At 37.1% G+C, this 22,620-nt stretch overlaps 1 protein-coding gene across 4 annotated transcripts in view; it reads right to left on the bottom strand.

Annotated features, from left to right (window-relative positions):
* Positions 1-22,620, bottom strand: part of HOOK3 (hook microtubule tethering protein 3) — an 85,857-nt gene that overhangs the window by 3,680 nt on the left and 59,557 nt on the right. For 2 of the 4 annotated variants that reach the window (XM_058044615.1, XM_058044619.1), the window contains 9 exons: positions 21,088-21,228; positions 18,772-18,859; positions 14,465-14,542; positions 13,729-13,763; positions 12,853-12,935; positions 11,427-11,527; positions 9,273-9,377; positions 9,096-9,167; positions 7,530-7,666 (listed from right to left, as the gene is read on the bottom strand). In XM_058044615.1, the coding sequence (XP_057900598.1) occupies positions 7,530-7,666; positions 9,096-9,167; positions 9,273-9,377; positions 11,427-11,527; positions 12,853-12,935; positions 13,729-13,763; positions 14,465-14,542; positions 18,772-18,859; positions 21,088-21,228 (840 nt within the window). Of the gene's footprint in view, positions 1-7,525; positions 7,667-9,095; positions 9,168-9,272; positions 9,378-11,426; positions 11,528-12,852; positions 12,936-13,728; positions 13,764-14,464; positions 14,543-18,771; positions 18,860-21,087; positions 21,229-22,620 lie in introns of those variants that run through there. The other 2 variants (XM_058044617.1, XM_058044618.1) reach the window with 2 other exon arrangements.

Genomic DNA, 22,620 nt, shown 5'->3' with positions numbered 1-22,620 from the left:
TGCTTTACTGACACAGCTGCTTCCCCAGGTAACAGATTTATCCTTACACAGCACTGGCACAGCACTAAACAGGCATTTTTGTTTTCATATTGCAAAAGAGCAAAGTGGCTTCACCAAACAGAAATTAGAGCCTGCTTCCCCACTTCCTTCTCCCCTGTATTGCAGTAGTCAAAAATTATTCTAAGAAAGCTTCTTGTGATGGGACAACCCAGGTTAAAGAGATAAAAAAGAGTATTTATGCTACAAGTCCTGTAGCTTGTGTATCCCTCTTTCTTCCCTTCTCATTCATCCACTCAGAATACTAACCATAATAGAAAAACAAATAGAAACACAGAGACACATATCAAATGGAATAAAAAAAAATTAACACATTCAAAGATCTTGAGAGTGTGTATTTTGAGCAATCATTGTCTTCTAAGTTTGCTTGGCACTGCTTGGTGCAAAAAGTTACACAGCTCAAGATTAATATGAAGATCACTGTAGTTGTTCTATAAAAAATTAAAAGTTCAATCTACATAAGCATGTACCTATTCTATTGTGTATAAATGCATACAATGTATTCCTTCAGTCAACCCTCTGGCTATTATTTAGCTCAAACTTACTATTTAGTAGCACTTCAAGTGTCCTCCAAGTGCATTTTGAGCATACACAGAAGTGACACTTCAGGCTTCTCTTTGAGTCAATAGTACTTTTGAGAGGTCTTGTAAACTCAGGACACTGTACTAACTTTCAAGGATGTAAAAATTCATCTGTAAGTGCCCTTTCCTGACTAGAAATTCTTACCATGTTCTAAAAATAGTTGTCTGCCAATTTCTCTATTCTAAAGCTACCTGTTGAGGTAGCAAGACATAGAAGAAAACAGCAATGCAAGATGTGAGGGTAAATTCACTGAGCATAACCTGTCACTGCATCTGCAGCATCTTAGAGAGTGACACAGAGAATACAAGGCAGATTATAAATTTTAAAAATTGTGACCTTATAATGTAATGCTTATAATTATTCTGAGACTTTACTGATACTGCCAAACATAACCTTTAAAATCGCTCTCAAAACCACTGATGCCTCCAGGAAATACGTTTACTCTCCAGCTTACTAACCTTTTGTGGCTGTGAACAATAACCTCTGCTTTATAATATTTTAAATTATATAGCTGATTTTACATTCAAATCCAAATCAAAAGTCTGATGGTCTCATTACAACTATTTTATAACCCCATAAATACTACACTACTGGGGATTTTCTCTTAAAATTCCATCCACTTTCATGATCAGGTTAACAAAATGAGCATGCTAACCACTGGACTTTTATGTTAGCTCTTTTCTCTTCAAGTCATGTATAATCATTAGGGATTCAATTCCCATTTCCAGAATAAACTACTCTATACCTCTATACTGTAATTTATACCAAGTGGGAATACTTGCTTTTGTAGTTTCAGATTTGTGCCATGCTACAGTAGTTAGCAGTTCTTCAGTGCTGACAAATGTCTGCTTTTTAACAATTAAAACAACCACTGTTCCTCTTTCTGAAATCACCTCATCGGATTGTGAAGGACCTCTCTAATGCAAAGCAATTAATAGTCAGCACCAGAAAGGAAAGGCTGCCCAACTGACCTGTATCTCCCTCTACTAGCAGTATTTTTCATGTTGTATGGATCAGTCTCTGAGACCCATAGCAGCAAGACAGCCACAAGAAATTTTTATCTGACAAATGGAATCTATTTTCAGTCCGGAAATGACACCATATGCAAAGGAGACAGAAAGATATGCAATTTTCCAAACGACTTTACATGCACAGCAAACAGCAACAGAGGAAACTCCTGATTTGCCACCAAAGCCAACTAATGCAGAAATATCCTTCAGGGTAGTCCTGCACGACCTTGGCAAGGCCCAAAGGTGAAGATGGAATCTAGATCACAGTGAAGCTGACAGCAATACCATCCTCCAGCAGATGAGGACTCCACTTACAGCAGTCAGCACTAGCTCCTACTGATCCACTGACTACCATCTGACACCAGGACAATTTGTCTGGGAAGCTGTCTTGACTACACTGTCAGGTGCTGTCTCAGTGCCCCACAGGATAGTATGATTTGTCACGTTTCCTAGAGCCCTCCAGTCAACATTCATTCAATGCCTAATTCAATGAGCTGACACATTTTAAAAATGAACTTTATATCCCAGTATCTTTATGAAACCAAAAAAAAAAAAAAATCAAAGAAAAACAGGATGAAACCAGCTAAGTCCTCAGTGTCTCCAAATGGTTCAATGGAGCTGGTAGCACAGTAAATCTTTACAGGGTTTCACTGTACCAGATGCAGGAAGTCTGAGGTTGTGGTGACTGATAATGACAGCTTCTGCCTTATAGATGGGTAAAATCTCTAACAGTTACTCAATTAAAACTAAAATTGAATTAAAAAGATAAAAATCTTTTTTCTAGCTGAAAAAGCTCAGGTTCTTCATCATTCATTTTGAAATGAAACCAAATGCAAGATGCTGAAAGAATGCTCTTCTCATTTTTGTACTGACTAGTTGCTTGCATCTGTTTCCTCCACTTTCAGACCAAAGAAATCACACCTTATTGTTAGTCACAGCCTGCAGGATCATTGACAAACTTCCGCTACTTTTCCGGACTTCCAGAGGGAAGGAGGACCACAGGGCTAAGGAAATCCAATCAGCCATGACAGGATATGTTCTTGATTCCTTAAGAGTGACAAACTGGAGGCATGGCTAGGATCCTACCTAGAATATGACATTAGCTCCAAAAACCCTCACCACCTGGAAGTATAACCCGATAGATCCTTTTAGCTATTTATTTATGCAATGCCAGCTGAGAGAAATGCCTGCTAAATTTGGTTAGGAGATACTGAAGTTTATCAGTACAATCTTACTGCAAAACACAGAGTCCACATTCTACCTAAAACACATGTGCAAAACCTCATAAGAAGTCAGTATTGCATAGCTGACTGAGTGCAAAAATACCTCCCTCATCAATCCTTGCAAAAAGTCAATATGTTGGGCAAGAATAAAAAATATCTCTATACAGTAAGTAAAACTGAAATACTGTTTTGCTTCATAAGAAAAAGGAAAGTTATCCACATTCAGGGTAGTCTCCCTCCAGATCACTAAGAAGAGGAAAATCAAGTCGTGACATTAAAATATCTTACAACTATCAAATCACAGAAAATGTCAACACATCGGGAAAATTAAACCCACTCAAAATCATTCAGGAAGCTGTTAAGTGTATAGTCTCATATATTAGGGAACACAGGAAAAGTAAAAGCTATTTGCACAAGTCGAAATACCAAGGACTTTAAAATTGCAAAAAACTTTTAAATTTTCTTGAAAGCTTACACATACCACTTACTGTTTGAGATCATAATAAAGCAGTACTAGGAATATTCACGGTTCATTCTTTCATACACATAAAAATGCCAGTGCTCCTCACAGAACAGAGAGCCACAAAAAACTTGTGGCTGTAGAAGCATTGCTGCTAACACGAATGACACTTGAACAGGACAAGGTTGCCATTTGATTATTTCCAAACAAAATAAAAGGCATCATGTAGCCATTATATATTTCCTTCATTTTGTATATGCAAAGTTGTATGTTCCATATGTGTGTTTACCTTTTTTGGGGGGTTGAGTTTCTTACTTTTTTTTTCTTTTACTTAGGGATTTTTTTCCCAGTAAGTTGCTAAGAAACTAACTACTGGGTACTTATGAATACTTATGGGATGGATACTTAACAAAGACAAAAGAAAGTGGCTGAAGTCGGGAGAGGAGAGTAGCCTCTGGCTGCACTTTTTTCTCGGGGAGACACCTTTGCACTGTGGATGGAACACACAACCTTTAAATTACTTCAGTTTTCACAGCACTTAGAAAATACATGTTATGATCCAAGTGGTTATGTGTTGCTATCAAGAAAAGAGGGAACTTGAATCTTTTTTTTCTCTAATGTCTGACTGGAAATGCTAAAAACTCAACTCTCCACAAAAGTACCTGAACTGGACTGCACATCTGAACCCATCATCCTTTTAGGTGAGGAACTAAGCTTCAGCTCTAAACAGTGAAAATATTTATCCTAAAAAAAACCCATTTGTCTGCTATCTTTTATTGTCATTATTTAAAATCTGTAAGAAAGATTATTCTGGGCAGATCCTCAGCACAGTGCCCAGAGAAGTACTCTCATGAATTCCTCAGCTGTTTTACCTCTGATCTGGAGAACCTTTTCTCTTTAAGCTCAGTTGTGGGGTCTTCTTTCTGTGGTGTGTCAGGACAGGATACAGCATTGGCTTAGTAATTACCACTACAATTTTGATGTAAATAGTCTTTCTTGCCTCCGGGGAAGAAAGTATTCCTAAAAACTTCTCAGAACTATGTAATGTACTGAAAGAATTCTGCTCCATAGGCTGGGGCTTTTGCTTATATTCTTTAATTACTCAAGGTAAGACAAATACGGAACATACACTGGTAGCTCCCCTGTGTATGTATTTGACTCCCTGGAGCCACAGTCTGAGCTCCTTCTTTTTCTTAATACACACTGATTACAAAGATACATAACAAGCAAGCAAAATAATGAAGCTGAACCCTTTGAATAAAGAAGGTGTTCTTGTGAAAGAGGTTTCATGATGTTCACCACCTGCTTTCATCCACACACAGAGACTAAGAATGGATGTATGCAGCAAATTAAAGAAGTAAAGCACTGAAGAAAAAGGATTGAACTCCTCTTAACTACTAATAGAAGACATAACAAATGACTTACTAGAACCAGACAGCAACAGAGTATATTTCTTAAAGACTGCAGTACATTTTTAGGCTTTTATATTCAGCACAAATTCTGGGAAATACCAGAATTTCTGCATGTTTATAAATTCTCAAAGACAAAATGATTGTTCACTTGCCTAACAATTACTATGGGCAATAATAAAGCTCAGATGCAATATGAGTTTTGTGTTGATCTCTGATGCTATATAATGATGCTATCTATTTTTGAAGAGAACTACAGAAAACACTTCAGTGTCTTATCTTCAAGGGAAAAGGAAAGACAGACTCACAAAGAGGAGAAAAGCCAACAACCACCAAGAAGCAAAAGAAGCTATGAGAGACTGGAAAGTAAAAGCCTAAGACAAGGCTTCTAACCAGCATCTGTTCATCTCCTAACCCTCAGTGGCATTAGCCTGTCCTCAAAACTTCGGAGGCAAAACAGTAAAACAAATATTAACATAATAATTATAAAAGCAATTACTTTTATTCTAGTGTGCTGATTGTGTTCAAGTTCCTTTAGATCTGCACCTAAATAATAGCAATAAGTAATTAGATTACCAGACAAAATCGAGAGAAAAAACTTCCCATTAAGGTTCCATCCCTTTCTTTCACAAACAGCCCTTGGCAGTTTTGTAACAGAAAAATTAGCTAGATTAAAATGAAAAAATTAAAATGGAGCTTTAGGTATTCTTAGGTTCTTGTTCTGGGTGATATAAAATGCTGTAACCTCAAGCAGGAACATCAAATTCCCCTTGAGGACTGGTCTTGCTCCTGTTCACATACAGCATGTAGTAAAGAGTTCTTCAAGTTATTAAAATTGATTGCACAACAAAATCAGTAAAAGCTATCGCACATCAACTGTTATCATCTAGATGAGTACAGAAAGCATTTCGTATAACGAGCATTTTGTATCTCAGTAAGAGACAGCAGATCGAGCATATCACCTCACTGAACTACAGAAATTATCTGCAACTTCCTTTGCATTGTTATCTTTCTGCACACAAGAAACCTGCCAAGTCTCATCTCATTTTTGCAAGCCCATACCAGTTATATACTGCGTAAGTACAGAAAAGTTTTAGAAAACCATTTTTTCCTAAATGTGAGGAATAACATTTAAAACTATATGTAGAATTCAGCATCTGTTTTCTGGGTGGAGTGCATAGCGGGGTGTGTGTGTGGGTGTAACTGGAACTGAAAATATTTTTCAGACACATACTGAATGGATTTCTTAGCCCAGATTAAAACAGATGATGCACTTGAGGATAAACCAATAGTACCTAAAAATGTCATTCTTTTTATTACCTTTTAATCTAGGAGTGCTTGTTTTAATTATCCATTGCTCATTCTACCCAAGTTTGAATTAAAACAGACAATCAGATGATTGATAAATGCTAGTATCTTTTCTCTAAAGGGATTTATGCAAAAAGAAACATCTCCACTTAGAAGGGCATTAAAATCAGGTGAAAAAATAAATTTAAAAATGGACTGCCCGTGCATTAGAGTCCAAACAGTCTCTAAATAAAAACCTAAATTTAAAACCAGTCTCTAAATTTAAAACTGAATTACAAGATGTATAAATACGAAACTTCAGGCCAATGCTCATGTTCTCTGTGTCCATCAATTCTTTGACAAAAATTATAGGGAATGCATAGAATTGGTCAGGAAAAAAAGCACAACTTTGTAGGAAAAGAACCTAAATAGGAGGAGCCTCCATCCATTGATCAACATGAAGGTGTTACAACAATTAATCAGCTATGCACTAAAAAGGCAGTACAACAAATCACAGCCAGTTTCCAACAAAGTCAGCAATAAACTCACCTGAAGGCACTGGTACCATTAGTAAGGCAACTGATACAATTATACCCTGAATCAATATATTAAAAGCAAGTCTTTTAGTAGGGGATGACAACTGGAGTACATTAACAATATTAACTGGGGCCTTGATCCATTACATATTGTTCATCCATAATCATAAAATTTTAAAACAAATGTCCTTTTTAAATGGATGATGGAGTAGCAGATTAGCACATCCTAAATATTTCTCCACCTTTTTAGGATACGTATTTAAGCATTTGCTCGACAAAGAGTGGAATAAACCATTTGAAAATATTAGTCTCTACCAGCAAAAGAGGTAATACCAGTTGATAAAGAAAAACCTGGAAAAAGATCATCCGGCTTCCCTAAACACCAAAAATAAGAGCAAACTTTGCACTTAGGAGATGAAAAAAATCCCCAATCTTTCTTTTTTGCATTGGTGAATTTTTAGCATGAAATATATTTCACAATATTATAATCCAACTTTGCATTTCTGTAATGAGATTTCAGCATTTTTCTGAAGCAACAGAGTAGGAGATGAAATAAAAAGCAATTCCCTTTGAACAAAAACAGTCTCATAAAGCATAACAACCCTTACAGGCACAAAAGTACCAACTGTGATAAGAAATCTACATTGTCATATGGTCCACATGAGTTTTTTGTAAGAGACCAGGCTTCATACAAATAAGACTGTTATTATACAGCACTCCTCTAGATGTTTTCAAAATTTTGGCACATTCAGAAAATGCAGAGAGAAATAAACTCCAAAAAATATAAGCAAGGGGCATAACAGAGCAATGAGAAAGCTTAATATAACCCTTTCCTGAATGGTAAATAATAGCAGTAACAAGGGAGAAAGAGAAAGGATGCTGGTTTATTTTCCTTGAATGTTGTCACTTGCAATAGAAGTGGCCTGGATCACAGGGCAGTTTTTCTAAGGGCAAGGCTTCTCTACCTTGCTGTTGCTGGCTGGACATGACCAGGGTAAGATCTCCTTGTGCTCGTGGCTTGCCTTTGTCTAGCCAGGAAGGACTGTCCTGAGCCTGTACTAGCCAGTCTGTCTTCTGCTGCTTTTTTATGCAGAGTCATCCCCTATGGACAAAGAGAATTTTACAGTGAATACCAATACAAAACATCTTTATTAATTTACATTTTGTTCATTACTTGTCTTCACACTGACTAAACTAGTTTGAATTCCATACACAAAGCATCTTATTTTCAAGGACAAAGGTAAGATATTCTTAATACTCTGGGTGGAACTCTTCTTCTTCCCTGCTGTCATTCTCCAGGTTTAGAGTAACCACCTAAGAACACAATATATGCTTCTCATGGCAATTGGACAAATCTTTTCAAAAGGACTTTTCCCAATTCCTGGCTCCTTTCAGGATGTTGACCTAGAAAAGTACTTTGCTTCTGAAAAAAATTTCAGTATTGTCATCATCTGTGGAAACACCAACTCCTGTGTCAGAAGCACATTTTGGGAGAGAGTATGTTCTCATCAGGCAAAAACGCAATGAGGAAATTGAGAAGCTGTGGTGGGTTGTGCAGCTGTGCATAAAAGCAGAGGCTAATGAAAGAATGATACAGACAAAGCTATCAGTGTCCATCTTCATGACAGATCACTGAACTGTGAGTCTTGCCTCAGGCTTGTCTTCTACTTGTCAGGGGGACTAATATTATAAAACTGGCCAAGGACAGTGGTCATTTGAAAGTACCTTCAATATGTAAACAATTCAAACACTCTGCTTGAGTTTAGACTTGCTATTCATGAAGACAAGAAGGATGTAGAACAGCAAGAAGAAAACTCTTCCAAAGGAATACAGAGGAGGAATTTGAATTCTATGATTGAGCAGAATAAAACCTTAAAGTTATAGATGTCTAGAGCAGATGTCAAGTTACAGACGAAGAGCAGTTTCAATGCAACCAACCAGTCTGCCAAAGGGAAATCCTAAACACATCTGATGTGGGTGACAACTCTCCTGGCACACAGGCCCAGCAAAAGCTGTATGGTTGCACAGACTCCATCTTCTATCCAAACTTTTCTTTGAATAATTTAAGTGAGGGTTTTGCTGACATCCTCACTGTTTACATAGGGCTAAATTTGCACTCAAGTTAAAGGGGTCATTTCTCTGAGCACTCCAACTGAATTGCAAGTAAGATGAATTGCTTTGATTGTGCCCCTTCATTAGAAACAACTGGAAGACTGGAAAGTGGTGAATCAAAGTAAATTTGAGGACTGTAATTTGCATAAGTGAAGGGCTGGGATTACAAAATAGTGATCTGAGCCATTTCTGATTTTAAAACCTGAAAATCATGAACTTCTTTTTTTATTTCCCAGAAGATTATTATACGAACAGACTCTTACATAGAGATAACTTAAGATTACTAAAAATTGCTTCTGTGTATGTGTGCTGGAAAATGCTTTTCAAACAAAAATACTATTATAAACATGCCAGAAACAAATAATATTAATAGTTTCTTTTTTTTATATTTTCAATTAAAAGGTTTGTGAGATTCTTACCATGTTGTACCAGGCACTAACAATATATTTCTCCTCCATTTCTCTTTGACTTTTTGTTTTCTCATACTCTTTCTATAAAACAAAAAAATCCATATATTTAAAGCCAAAGTATAATAGACGTATTAGTCTCTAACTAAAAACAATGAGTTTTTACCACAAAACCACAACAATTACTACCTCCAGCGAATGAAGCATTCTGTCCCGCTCCTGCAACTGATTTTTCAGTGCCTGAATCTCTGGAGCAGCACCCTGGTTCTGTTTAGGATCTAATGTGCGGATGACCTGTTAAAGAAAACCAGTTTGATTTTTATTAAATCCTGGAAAAGCAATCTTGTTAAGGAATTAAAACCTTTTAAGTCAGGGTTAAAAAAAAAAAAAAAAAGTAACTTAAAATATGTCTACCTCTCTCATCAACTGTGACATATTAGAGCATCTGAACCTTCTTTTACAGGACAGGGAAACAAAACTACTGACAACAAAATGTGATACCTAAATGGTTCAGTATCCCAGACTGATATTTGCAGTTCCTAACCCAGGCTACATTTCCTTGGGGCCATAGTGACACAAACAACTTCTATAAGGTTTCACTTTTCATGCTATGATTTTCCTGCTTGTCAATTTCTCCTGCTTGAGGAAGGACTGCTTCTGTCCTTATGGATACTTGCCATGCTTCACCTACCTGGGGTACCAGGTGCTGTAACTTCTAGGTAGCTCTGTTAAGCCAAGCAGTCTGTGGTACATGCATAATTGTTGTGCTACTAAAAAGATGAAGGGACACATACAGTTGTATGTGTCATCCAAGAGTGCTAGCAAACAGAGCTAAACCAAGAACAAATCCAGCAAATTGCCTGAATTATTAAGCCTTTAATAGAAAATGGCTTGAAACTCTTTAACAACCTCTGGATATATAGAAACAGACTTCTTTTATCTTTCTACCTAATTCAGAGTTGTGTCCAGATGCTGAAATAAAAGAATGCTTTAAATTTAAGTGAGATCTTTTTACTGTATGGTAAACATATAAATCCTATGAGGAGTGGCTGAGGGAACTGGGGGTGTTTAGCCTGGAGAAAAGATAACTCTGGGAGCCCTTATCACTATCTGCTTGAAAGAAGGTTGTAGCCAGGTGGGAGCTGTGGCCTCTTCTCCCAAGCAACCAGTGACAGCATGAGACAACATGGCCACAAGCTGCAGCAGGGAAGGTTCAGGTTGAATTGTTAAACATGGGAATGGGTTGCCTATGGAGGTAGTGTACACATCCTTGGAGGCATTCATGGAATTGGTCGTGGCACCTAATGCCATGGTCTAGTTAACACAGTTATGATCAGTCAAAAGCTGACATGATGATCTTGGAGATCTTTTCCAACCTAAATGATTCTGCTTCTATTCTATAAAAGCATTTTATTTTTCTAAGAAAATACTCATTAGACCTGGATATACCTTCCATAGTGGAAGACTATATTGATTCTACAAAAAAAAACCCCGTGCAACAAAACCCATCAATAACAACAAAAAGAAACAAAAAAACCCAGCCAACCCAAACACAAATAAAATGAAAGCTGATAAGATGATAACAAAAAGTTAACCTAAGTAATTAATGCAACTGTCCTATAAAACACCGTTTAGTAAAACTGTACATACAAATACACAAATCTTACTGAAAGGGGAAATGCTGTCTTTCAGTGGAATATACTCTAAGACAACAACAGCCAATACAAAATGTGAGGGCAGGGGGGACAGGAGAAATTTTTTTAGACTTCCTGAGACATTTCACAAGAAATCATTCAGGAAACTCCAAAGAAGTAAAGTAAGAAAGCAAAGTTTTGGCAAATTAGGAACCTACTTACAGATTCCAATGTAATGGAATGCGTTTAAAGACACTGATATGCTTTTAAGATACTCAAAATAACAAAGTATAGTAAGAGAAGAAATGGGACTAGGAGTAAGACCACAGTATTGCCACTTCAAAGCTAGTAGTATACCCCTATCCCCAACACTTAAATATTAGTCACCTTCTTGACAGAAGCATATAATAAGCAATAAAGACAAAAGAGAATGCTGAACATCATCAGAGAAATCTAACAACTACTGAAGGCAATTCAGTCAAAAAGATGACTTTACTGCAAAAAAGCATCAATAAAAGAGTCTCAAAAATGGGGTAATCTTTTGCAGAATTTATCCATATTAAATACTAAAACAATAATATGACAATCAATGGAGCTTCCTTCTCTTTAACTTATTAGTGTGTATACAGATAACTACCTCATTTTTATTCCCACACAGTGGACACATAATACAGTCTCTGTCAGACAGGTGTGGAACATATCAACTTACACTCTTGGCCTTTTCCAAATATTTTTTGTATCGTTCTTCCATTTGTTTCATTTCCTCCTCCTTTTTCCGTAGAGCTTCTTGCAATTCCTCAATTTTAAGTGCTTTATGTCAGGAGATGCACACATTGGAAAATAACATCAGTTTATTATGCATATTTTTATATTTTACAACAGACACTTAAGACACAGCTAAAACATATTTTAGTTAAGAAAAGCTGACAAGAAATCTTATGTGGCAGGTATCACAGATTTAATTACTGTATAGCTCAAACACATTAAAGATATGTACTCCTATAAAACCTCATAAAATGGATTTTTTGGGATATAATCTTGCTTTCAAAAATTCTCCCAAATAAACAGAAATGGAATCATAAAGCAATCACATCACTGAACACATTTAGAAAATGGGTTTACTGATGACTTACAGCTACTATAATATCTTAGCATGTTTTACAGGCAAATATGATTTTTTTTGTTTTATGGAAGTGGAATAATTCCTAAGAGGCACAACTCCTGCTGAAATCTACTAAACTGTAACATGGAAATACGAAATATAATTTTCTCCTCACATTTTCTTAAGCAGCAGTTGAGACCAGTAGGACAATTTAATTGCACAGGTTTTTCCTGTGTTGGTATAAGAATATATCAAGCCACTATTACTTCTACATCTTCTACACAACTTCTCAGATCTCAGAAAACAACATGATATTTTACTATTTTTTGCTCCATCTCACTATGAATAAAATAATTTTACCACAAACCAGAAAAGCTTCCCTTGGTTACAATCTCTTGCCTTATTCTAGAATAACTAGTCTTTTGAAAAATCCAGACTACCTTCCTCATTACTGTTCTGGAAAAAACATAGTAATAATGTGCTAAAAACCAACTAGATGCTGGGTTCTGAATATCCTCTGAGCAATGATACATATCTTACATTCTCTGACCAGTAACGGAAAATTTGCTCTAATTACAACACGTTTTTGAAAACGCATTGAAGGAATATACATTGGAAGTAAAAGTGAGTCAGTGAAAACAGCAAGGATCTTCTAAATTAGAGTCTTATGAGACATGACAATTCTGGACAGCCAAGGTTCAACGGCAGTGAGCTGGTATTTCTACAGCCAATGCCACAGGGGTTTGGGACTAGATGATCCTTAGGGTTTGTTCTAACCTCTTTAAGGCTCATTCTAACCTCATTCTACAATTCTCTGATTTCTTACTATAGTGTTTCTAAAATGTGATTCCCATGCATTTCATGTGTTAAAAGCATCTTTTTGGTCATCCTAGTTTCCAGAGAAATTTAACATGTCACTTCCATTAAAAAAGTACATTTTGCTTACCTGACACCTCCTTTAGGCATTATAATTAAAGATGTTGCACCTGAAATAATTTACAAAGAAAAGAAATGGACTGCACAGGTAACTCACAACTGTTGTTGCATCTTGGTTCCAAATCTTCAATGATAGCTCGTTTCTTCTGTAGCTCGTTGTTAGCTTCGTGGAGCTTCTCTCTGTTACAAACCACAGAAGCACATATTGTTTCCCCAGCAGTATTACTGTGCTTGAAATGAGTGCTAAGCAGAACAGAAAATCCTCAGCGAGAGATTATTTCTATGGACATGATAGATATTTTTTTTTCTACAGAGCATGAGGAAAAGTGACAATATCACTGTAGAAAAACTTGTTAGTTAGGATGAAAAACATTGTTCTGTATGGATAACTGCAACAGCAAACAATATCTTTGTCAATAACTGTACTTAATATAGAACTTAGAGTTAACTGTACAATGAGAGCCTAAAATGAATACTCATAACTGTATTACATTGAGGAAAGAATGGCTAAACCCAAAAGCAACAGAAACTTCTTTTTGCAAGACAGTCAAAAAGCAAATATTCTTTTAGGGAAGTAAAAGATGTGCAAAAATAGCACAATAAAATGGCAGCACTTCCTAAAGTATTACTTCTATGACATAATGTATAATAAATAGTAAACAAACTAATTTTGTTCATATTAACATGCTTCCCTCAGAAAAAAATTACTTTGTTCTCTTGAGCAAAGATTTGCACAATGTTAAGCAAAGTTTTCTACCCAACACCAGATGATGGTTCCCTCATTGCTCTTAATTTCACAATGGTTTTCTATGGAAAAATTAGAATCTGAACAGCAGATTCCCAAATATTCCTTTGTTATCTAACCTCTCTTAGTTGCATATTTTCCAGATCCATCACAAATGACTGCCTTCCTCACTATATAGAAAAACACAATTTCAAACTGTAAACAAAATAGGGAAACAAAAATACTTACAGATGTTCTTCAAGTTTCTTTTTCAGAAGAACTGACTAAAATAGAAAGTTAAATGTTTTATTTTAGTATACTGTGAAGCTTTAATGTATTTTTAAAATTATTTTAAAACATGCAATTTTGACATTCCAACCAAAATCCAACTTTTTTACTTCAGTTTTAAATCACAACTGTAAAGCATGTGTAGTACCTTTCTCTTCACAGCTGTGTGACTTTAGTAAAACTAGAACCCTTCAGAACTTTACAAGTATTTTCCCAGGAACTAGATCAATAAAAGTAAAATCCATAAATGACAGAATTCGAAGGCAGTTGTTATAATTTGTTCAGTACTTTGTATTGGAAAGTGCAGCAAAATTTGCAAGGAAAGCTGTTCTACCGATATTGCATTGCAACTTGCATGAAGTCATGTAGCAAATTAGTTGAAATAAATTCCCATCCCCACAGAAACTAGAAGGAGTAGAGTATTCTAACTGCAGTGTAGCAAAAATGTCACCTTTTATTGTATTTCTTATCTTTATTGATTACAGACACATAAAAATCACCACACAACTTACAGTGTTCCACTTCCTGGTTAAATCACATTTAGATAAGCTCCTTGAATAAAAACTTTGGAACTAACTTTTAAACTTTAAACTCACTTCATACATAGTGAGTATTTTTCAAAAGGAAAAAAAAAACCAAACTCAATAAATGTTTATGAACTGAAAGTAGTGTTAAGTAAATAGAAAGCCATACTCACAATAGCCTTGAGCAGAAGCCCATGCCAAGAAACAGAGATGACATTAGTATAAAGCAAAACAGCAGCCAACAGAAGAAACTATTTAGGAAGTCATGAACAGAAAAAGTTAAAGCTATGCATTTTTCACGCATGTGCAATTTCTTCCTCTGTTCTCATGAGCAATTCTCATCTTGTAACATTTTCTAAAGCATGGCACTAAACCCAAAAATATAAAAAGAATAAAGAAGCACATTTACAAATCATTGTGTTTAAATCAGAATTTCAAAGGAAAGCAACTTCTATTTAGAAAAGTAATTTTAAAACAAAAATCATATAACTAAGAAAACCAAAGAAAACAGCCAGTCTGTTGGGCTACTAGAATTAAGAGATGGCAGGTGTTTTTGTGATGTGATGCTGAATTGTGTTATTGCCACACTGATTGAATACAAAGCAAATGTAGAATATTTAAATCTGCAACTGCCTTTTAAATTTGTGTTTATACACTATTAATCACATGGAAGGGTTAGGACATGACTGATGGTCCACAACACCATCAAAATACAAGATAAAATAATCAACAAAATTACTTCATTGTTTTTTCTCCAATGTTCTTTCTACAAAGATTTAGTCACCTTGCTAACAGAAAAAATTACTGTGTGCACTCAAAAAGCTTTTTACTTTGGTTATACTTCAAAATATTGTCTTTGATCACATTCCTGGGGCACGTTTTTACATTATTACAAGAGATTTTCTTATTGCATGACAAGAAAGGTGGGGAGCCATAAGAACAAGTCAACACAGCTCTACTGATTTCACAGTCAGAAATTTGCAGCAGCTAAGGATCTGCAGGTTTCGACCACTGACTTTTTTCTTTTTTGCAGTACTCTGAACAGCCGCAGCAACACTACCCTTTATGTAACCAAAAATATTTGTATGCATCTTTATCAGTCACAAATCATTTGAACTGGCCCCATCACTTGTACCTGATCATTAGGGGACTACTGGCTGCCTGGGAAGGGGAAAAACCTGGAAGCAGTGCCCATTTCCCTAAGATAACAAAATCAAAATTGAACTCAACTTTTTTTTTTTTGCATCCTTTTATTGTACTTGGGTTTATCTTGAAACAGACACAACTAGTACTCAACACTGATTCCCCTGGGGTATTATTTACCTAGTATCTGCACTGCTGAGGGGGTAACCTCTCTCCCAGCTATACAGATCATGTTTTCATACACAAGAAACTAATTGTGATAAACAGCCCAAACAATTAAAATAAGTAGAAATGAGTTTACCAACATTAACTGACCCAAGACACATGATTAAGAAAGAGACTAAAACACTCCATGTGCCATTCTAGGTACCCAAAGACCCTGTATATACTTGGCAGATAAAGTCAGACAGATCACTCTAAAAATGGGCAAAGACTACTTCTGGGATTTTTGCAGTATCAAAAGTAAGCTTTAAAGACTGATAAAAATCTAAAAGGGTAATTGCTATAATTTTCTCTCTCATAGAAATTGCTCTCTCATAGGAAGACAAGTCTCCTGGACACTACAGAAAGAAAAGTCTTTTTGCTTGAAGTTCCTTTAATGCTTAAACAAACCAAAGGAACAAGTCTGTCCTATTTTTCAGGGCAAAATTTGGTTTACTTTTACATGTTAAAGTTAGGGGCAGATGGTTAGGTTCCGGCCTGAGGTTAAGCTAACTTAGCAGGGTGTGGGTCATCATGTCAGAAGACTATGAGGCGCTGAAAGTCACAAAACAACACCGTGATGGATGGTCAGATTTTCAAGAATGCTGAGAGTAATGATAGAATGGTTTGGGTTGGAATGGACTTTTAAGGGTCACACAGTCCAACCCCTTCAACAAGCAGGGACTCCCTCAACTAGATCAGGTTGCTCAATGCCCTGTCCAACCTCACCTTGAATATTCCATGGATGGGTCATCCACAGCTTCCCTGGGTAACTTGTTCCAGTGTCTCACCAAATGAAAAAGTGACTGAACCTCATGGCTAACTGAAGAGGCAACAGAATTCTGGGGACCTTTTAGGGAGGTGTTTATCAGTAACAGCATGTAAGGCCAAGAGTGCATATGTTACATTATAAAAAATATTAGGTGTGGGATGGATTTAACAAGTGGTTCAGAAATAACTAAAGGCAGGGTGTATATATAGGAAGGGATTAGGGCAGAGAACAGGAGAATGAGGATGATAAAAGACAGTGATAAGACATGCAAATTATGTAGTCAAAGCTGTTCAGATAACTGTTGAGTAGCCCCACATGACTACTGCATTCTGGGGGACAATAAATCAAACCTATTCTGAGCACACCAGACACATCTGAGTTGATTCTGTAGTCTGAAAGATGGGGGTAAGGAGGCCTTTGCCTGGCTGGCAGGGTAACACTCCAAATGGACTAATCATGCATCCCAACAGAATGTGCCAGTGCCCATTACAGGCTCAATGGCACACAGCTGTTTTCCACTGCACTTCAGTACAAAATCAAAGCTGTTTGCCTTTGTGGACCTTGGCACAGAGCATGTAACACTACAAGGACACTTGCCTGGGTTATGACACTACCTCTACCCCTTTTTGGGCATGTCTAAAAATAACTTCAGCTTTAAAACAAAACAAAACTTTAAAAAACCAAACTAAACCAACAAACAAACAAAAAAACCCAACAAACTGAGCTCTCACCATACATTTCAGGACTGAATTAAAATGAATTTTCAGGATTGAGCACATTTCCAGTATAAGTACATAAAAATATGAACCTCAGTATAATTTTGCATAAAAATAGCAAAAAACAGAGGAAAAGAGCTGAAAATTATGTACTAGTAAACTGTATGCTATGTCTCTCCTACTGCTTTTTCTTTTGTTTCTGAAGAATCACTCTTTTTGTATGCCTATCCTCCAGATAACTCAGGTAGTCTCAGCCCAAATTCAACCCACTTGAGCAGCTGGGTTTAACTTCTGATGTTTGCTCTGCTTTACAAGGGAGATTGCATGAGGAGACCACAATGGTTCTTGCATCTTCAATATTTTCCTGAGTCTACACTCACTCTTTTACTTCCTTAAGAGTAAATTAAATTCTACAGATTGAACTCAGCAAAACATGCCATGGGATCACCATGCTATGGTCAGACCAACACAGAAGCCATGAGTGCAGACACACCCTAAATTACTGACCCAACCGGAGCCTCTAAACGGACAAAATTGAAATTGCTGTAAATAAAGCTGAATACAACTTGACAGAGATCATTTACAATACTCAGTATCTGAGAATAATTCTTTCATAGTTGTGTTCACCCTGAAAAGATTTTGGCCAATAATCAAGACAACAAAGAACATCTCAGAATAGACCTATTTTAATGTGCATTCTAAAACACATTGTAAGTTACTCAAGAAAATAATCTTGATGAAAATCAACTAGGTGTTTAACATTCATATAGTTTATTCTGAAAATTTAAAGGGTAAACTAAATTTAGCATACTCTTAAATTTAAATTTACATAAGCATCTCATAAAAAAAAATCTTTCACTATGTGTTATATAAATTAGTTAAAACAAACCCACAAAAACAGAAAGCAGCACATTACAGTTTGTTGCCAATTAGCAACATGATACACTGAGATTGTGAGCATACACTATGCAAGTACAGTCCAAAAAATCGCTGCTTTCAATAAAGTTATAGAGCTTCTTTTTTGAAATACAGGAGATAAACAATTTTTTAGTGGAAGACTGAAAGTTGTTTTCCACGCTAACTCAGCTATAATGTGTATTCTTACATTTAAAATAAAGTTAATCCTGTATACAGAAACAGGAAAAGCTGCATTGTGTTGAGGGCCTAATTATTTGATTTCTTTTTTAGTTTTGGACTGTCTGGCTTTTTTCATTCTGAGATTACATTTACAGGAAGAACTACGGACCTTTCAGTGGCTGGAAAGGCCTTTCATTAAGAAAACTAAACCCAAAACAACTTCAAATGTTTTATTCATGGAGAATCAACATTTTCTCAATTCCCTGCAAAACTCTCTACTTTAATTAAATAATTTAAATGCTGAGTTTTCTATTGCAACAGACACAATTATTCAAATTAAACATGCATGACACCTTCTCTACATAGGATGGTTTTTTCTTCTAGACAATTGTGTTACACCCTAGTTAGAGAAGCACAATTTATTGGTAAGACCATACAAGTAAATATGCAAAACTACTAGAAATCTCAGTTTGTATAATTCTTTTACTTTTTTTTTTTTTTTTTACAAAAAGGTGAAAGTTTCAAATATGGCAACTAATTGAATGTAAGTTTGATGTACATTTTTACTTACATCTTCAGCTTTTGAACCTTGATCCTGCAAAGATTTTTGTAGTTCTTCAACCTGGGACTGTACTTCCAGAAGCCTCTGATTTACCAATCTAGGAAAGAGACATAATTTCATTTTCAGAAAAAAACACAAACTGCAAAAGGCAGTCTCAGATTTTTATCAATTTTTAGTGTCCAGTGTTTTCAGATCATCTACACAAAAAAATGCAATACTATAAATTACTCACAAGAAAATTACAGCAGGAGTTAAGAGCTTACAGCAGTTCCAGAGATTATAATACCCAGATGTTCATCCAGAACATTCTCATATTCCTCAAGGACAACATAAATGCATGCAGAAATCAGTTCTATATACATGAAAGAAGACCTTTTAACAGTCAGTTTTACTGTGAGAGAGCTGCTAGCTTTTGCTTCTACATCATCACAGAATGCTATAAACCTGTAGGTTGGAAGAGATGTCCACAGGTTGCGTAGATCCAACCTCCTCCTTAAAGCAGGTGCATTTACAGCAGATTGCTGGGAATCATATCCAGTACCAGGTTCAAGCACTTGTAAGGACAGAGGTCTAACAGTCTCTTTGGGCTTCTCTACTAGAGTTTGGACCATACTCCATATTTTGTCTGTTGCCTCTTGTCCTCCCACTAATAATCTCTTGAGAATAGCCCAAATCTGTCTTCTTTCTATCTTCCCATCAGGCAGATGCAGTTCACAGTACTCTCATCTATGTCACTTTTCCTTTGGCCTGGACAAACCCAGTTCTCAGTTTTATCCCACCTATCACACATTACATCGTCTCTCACCTCAGCAGTATTCTGCTGCACTTCTATACATCCACATTTCTCTGGTACTGTGGAATCCAAAATTAAATGCTCTGTCCAGATGTGATAAGTATTGATCATCATTATAAGTTCTGATGAGGTGAACAATCATTTTCACAGACTGACAGCCTGCACCTCAGTAAGGACTGTCCAGATCACAGTCAACTGCAAGGTCCCCAGATAACACATCCTCCTTTGCCACCCACTAGGACCCCAGCTCTGCTGCTCCACAGCCAGGGACAGGGGTCTCATCAGTTCCCTTCTCTGGACTGTTGATCTCCTCTGAATAACAGTTTTCCCTTTCAAAAGGACATCCCAAAGTGGTATCATTCTTGAACTTGCTAAGAGTAGCCCCTTTCATCAGTGAAGTTATCAATAAAAGTAACGAACAGCGCTGGTACTGATGACTGAGGAATTGGTTACCAGCTGGGTTTCAGTTCACTCATGATTCTACTTTAGGCTCAGCTGTCTGTTCACTGTTCAATCAATTTTTTTTTGCTCACCAGTTAACTGTCCACTTATTTAGTTTATATCCAAGCATTCTGAACATAAGGATAACATGGGACACTTTAACAAAGGCTTTGCTAAAGCTAAATATCGTCCTCACACCCTTCTTCACATACGCAGTCATTTCATTGTCAAGGCAATTGGATTAGTTAGGCATGATTTGCTCTGAATAAATTCATATTGGCATTTGCTAATTACTTTCCTGTCCCTCATGCAGCTGAAAATAAATTCCACATGGACTTGCTTTGCAAAATTTCCAGAAAGTGAGCTGTGGCTGACCAATCTCAATAGTTCCTCATGCTCTTTTTCTTGTCCTTCTTGAAGGTGAGTGCAGTATTTACCTTTTCTCAGGCATCAGGCACCTCCCCCAGTTGAAGGGGAAGACTGGGGAAGATTAGATAAGCAACAGATTCAGATTCAAAGCTTAGATACAAAGCAGCTTCACATCACTATCTGCCGAATACTGTGGCATGCTCTGATGCACTCTGTCTGGTCTCACAGATGTCTCTATGCTGATTGGTTCAATCAGCAGGGTCAACTAGAGAAGGCTGCCAAGGAACATGTCCTGTTGAGTTTTAAATATCTACAAGGACAGAGACAACCTCTCTGGGCTACATAATCCAGTGTCCAGCAGCCCTCACAGTGAAAAAAAAAAGGTATATTCTCACATTCAGATGAAATATAATGTGTTTTAAGCTCTGCTCACATCCTCTTGCCATGTTACTGAGTGTTACTGACAAGAGTCTATCTCCACCTTCTTTAGACCTTCCCATCATACACTTTGATAAGATAAATTGATAAGATCTAACCTAAGCCTTCTCTTTTCCGGGCTACGTAATTTCTATCCTTCAGACTTTACTCATACAAAAGACTCTACAGTCCTATAATAACATCCTTGGGGCCTTTCACAGGACTGATTTCATTAAATCCATATATTTCTTCTCCTGCAGATGCCTGTAGGAAGGTCAACTGAAGCAGAGGACAAAATTTCTTACCTGTTTTCTGTCTCCAGTTCATTCTTCCGTAAGTTTGCATCATCAAGAAGGCTCTGCAACAAGGCAATCTTCTCATTGTCAGAACCTTCTTGGTTCAATTTTAACATCTTGTTCTCATGTTGAAGGCGGATGAGTTTCTCCCTAAAGACATACAACACAATTTTTTTTAAAAAAGGAATATCAATATCTACAACACAGAAAACAGTTTACCATGGGAAGTAAAATAACAACATAAATATCATCTTTTTAAGGCAGATGCTGCAACAACAATCATATCTTCAAACATCCGAATACAAACCCAACCTAAATTGTAATTGCAGAAGACATACACAAAGAAATTACCTCAGTACTCCCATCAAATCTCAGAGTACAGCTCAACAAATATATAGGGAGAACTGAGAATGCAAAACTTAATACCAAGTGTGAAGAAAGACTGTAATCTCAGCTGCCACTAAACTACTGCATTATCCTGAGCAAGTAATTTCAAGTCTTAGTCTTTTTACACAGAATCACAGAAACTTTCAGGTTGAAAACACTCCTAAGATCATCAAGATCCAACATAAACCCAGCACTGCCAAGTCCACCACAGAATCATGTCCCTTAAGCACCATGTCTACACATCTTTTAAATACTACCAGGGATGATGACTTAATCACTTCCCTGGGTTCAATGCTTGATAACCCCACCTGGCGAAGAAATTATTCCTAATATCCAATCTAAACCTCCCTGGCACAGCATCAGGAAAAAAGACCAACCCCCACCTCATTACAACCTCCTTTCAGGTAGTTGTAGAGAATTATAAGCTCACCCCTGAACCTCCTTTTTCTCCAGGATAAACAACCTCCTGCTCCTCATAGGACTTAACGCTCTAGACTCTTCTCTAGCTCTATTGTCCTTCTCTGGACATGCTCCAGCCCGTCAAATCCCAGTCCAGTTTTGCACCCTCTCACTACCTTCTTGTAGTGAGAGGGTGCAAAACTGGACATGGGATTTGAGGGGTGCCCTCACCAATGCCAATTACAGGGGGACAATCCCTGCTCTGGTCCTGCTGGCCCCTCTATTGCTGATACAGGCCAGGATGCCACTGGCCTTCTCGATCACCTGGGCACTCAATGGTTCATGTTCAGCTGCTGTCACCCAACACCACCAAATCCACACCAGAACAACAGGTGCCATCCACAGAGACCTGGACAAACTGAAGAAGTTGGGCATGAAAACCTCATGATGTTCAACAAGGCCAAGTGTAACGTCCTGCACTTAGCCTATGGCAATCCCATGTATCAGCACAGGCTGGGCATGAGCAGATGCAGAGCAGCCCTGTGAGAAGGACTTGGGGGTGCTGGTGGGTGAGAGGCCGGACATGACCCAGCCATGGGCACTCCCAGCCCAGAGAGCCAAACGTGTCCTGGGCTGCATCCAGAGCAGCGTGGGCAGCAGGGGAGGGAGGGGATTCTGCCCCTCTGCTCTGCTCTGGGGAGAGCCCACCTGGAACCTGCATCCAGCTCTGGGCTCCCAGCACAGGAAGTATGTCAA

The sequence above is a fragment of the Melospiza georgiana genome, chromosome Z, assembly GCF_028018845.1.
Source record: "Melospiza georgiana isolate bMelGeo1 chromosome Z, bMelGeo1.pri, whole genome shotgun sequence".
Classification (NCBI taxonomy): domain Eukaryota; kingdom Metazoa; phylum Chordata; class Aves; order Passeriformes; family Passerellidae; genus Melospiza; species Melospiza georgiana.
This window is presented reverse-complemented; position numbering and strand designations above follow the sequence as displayed.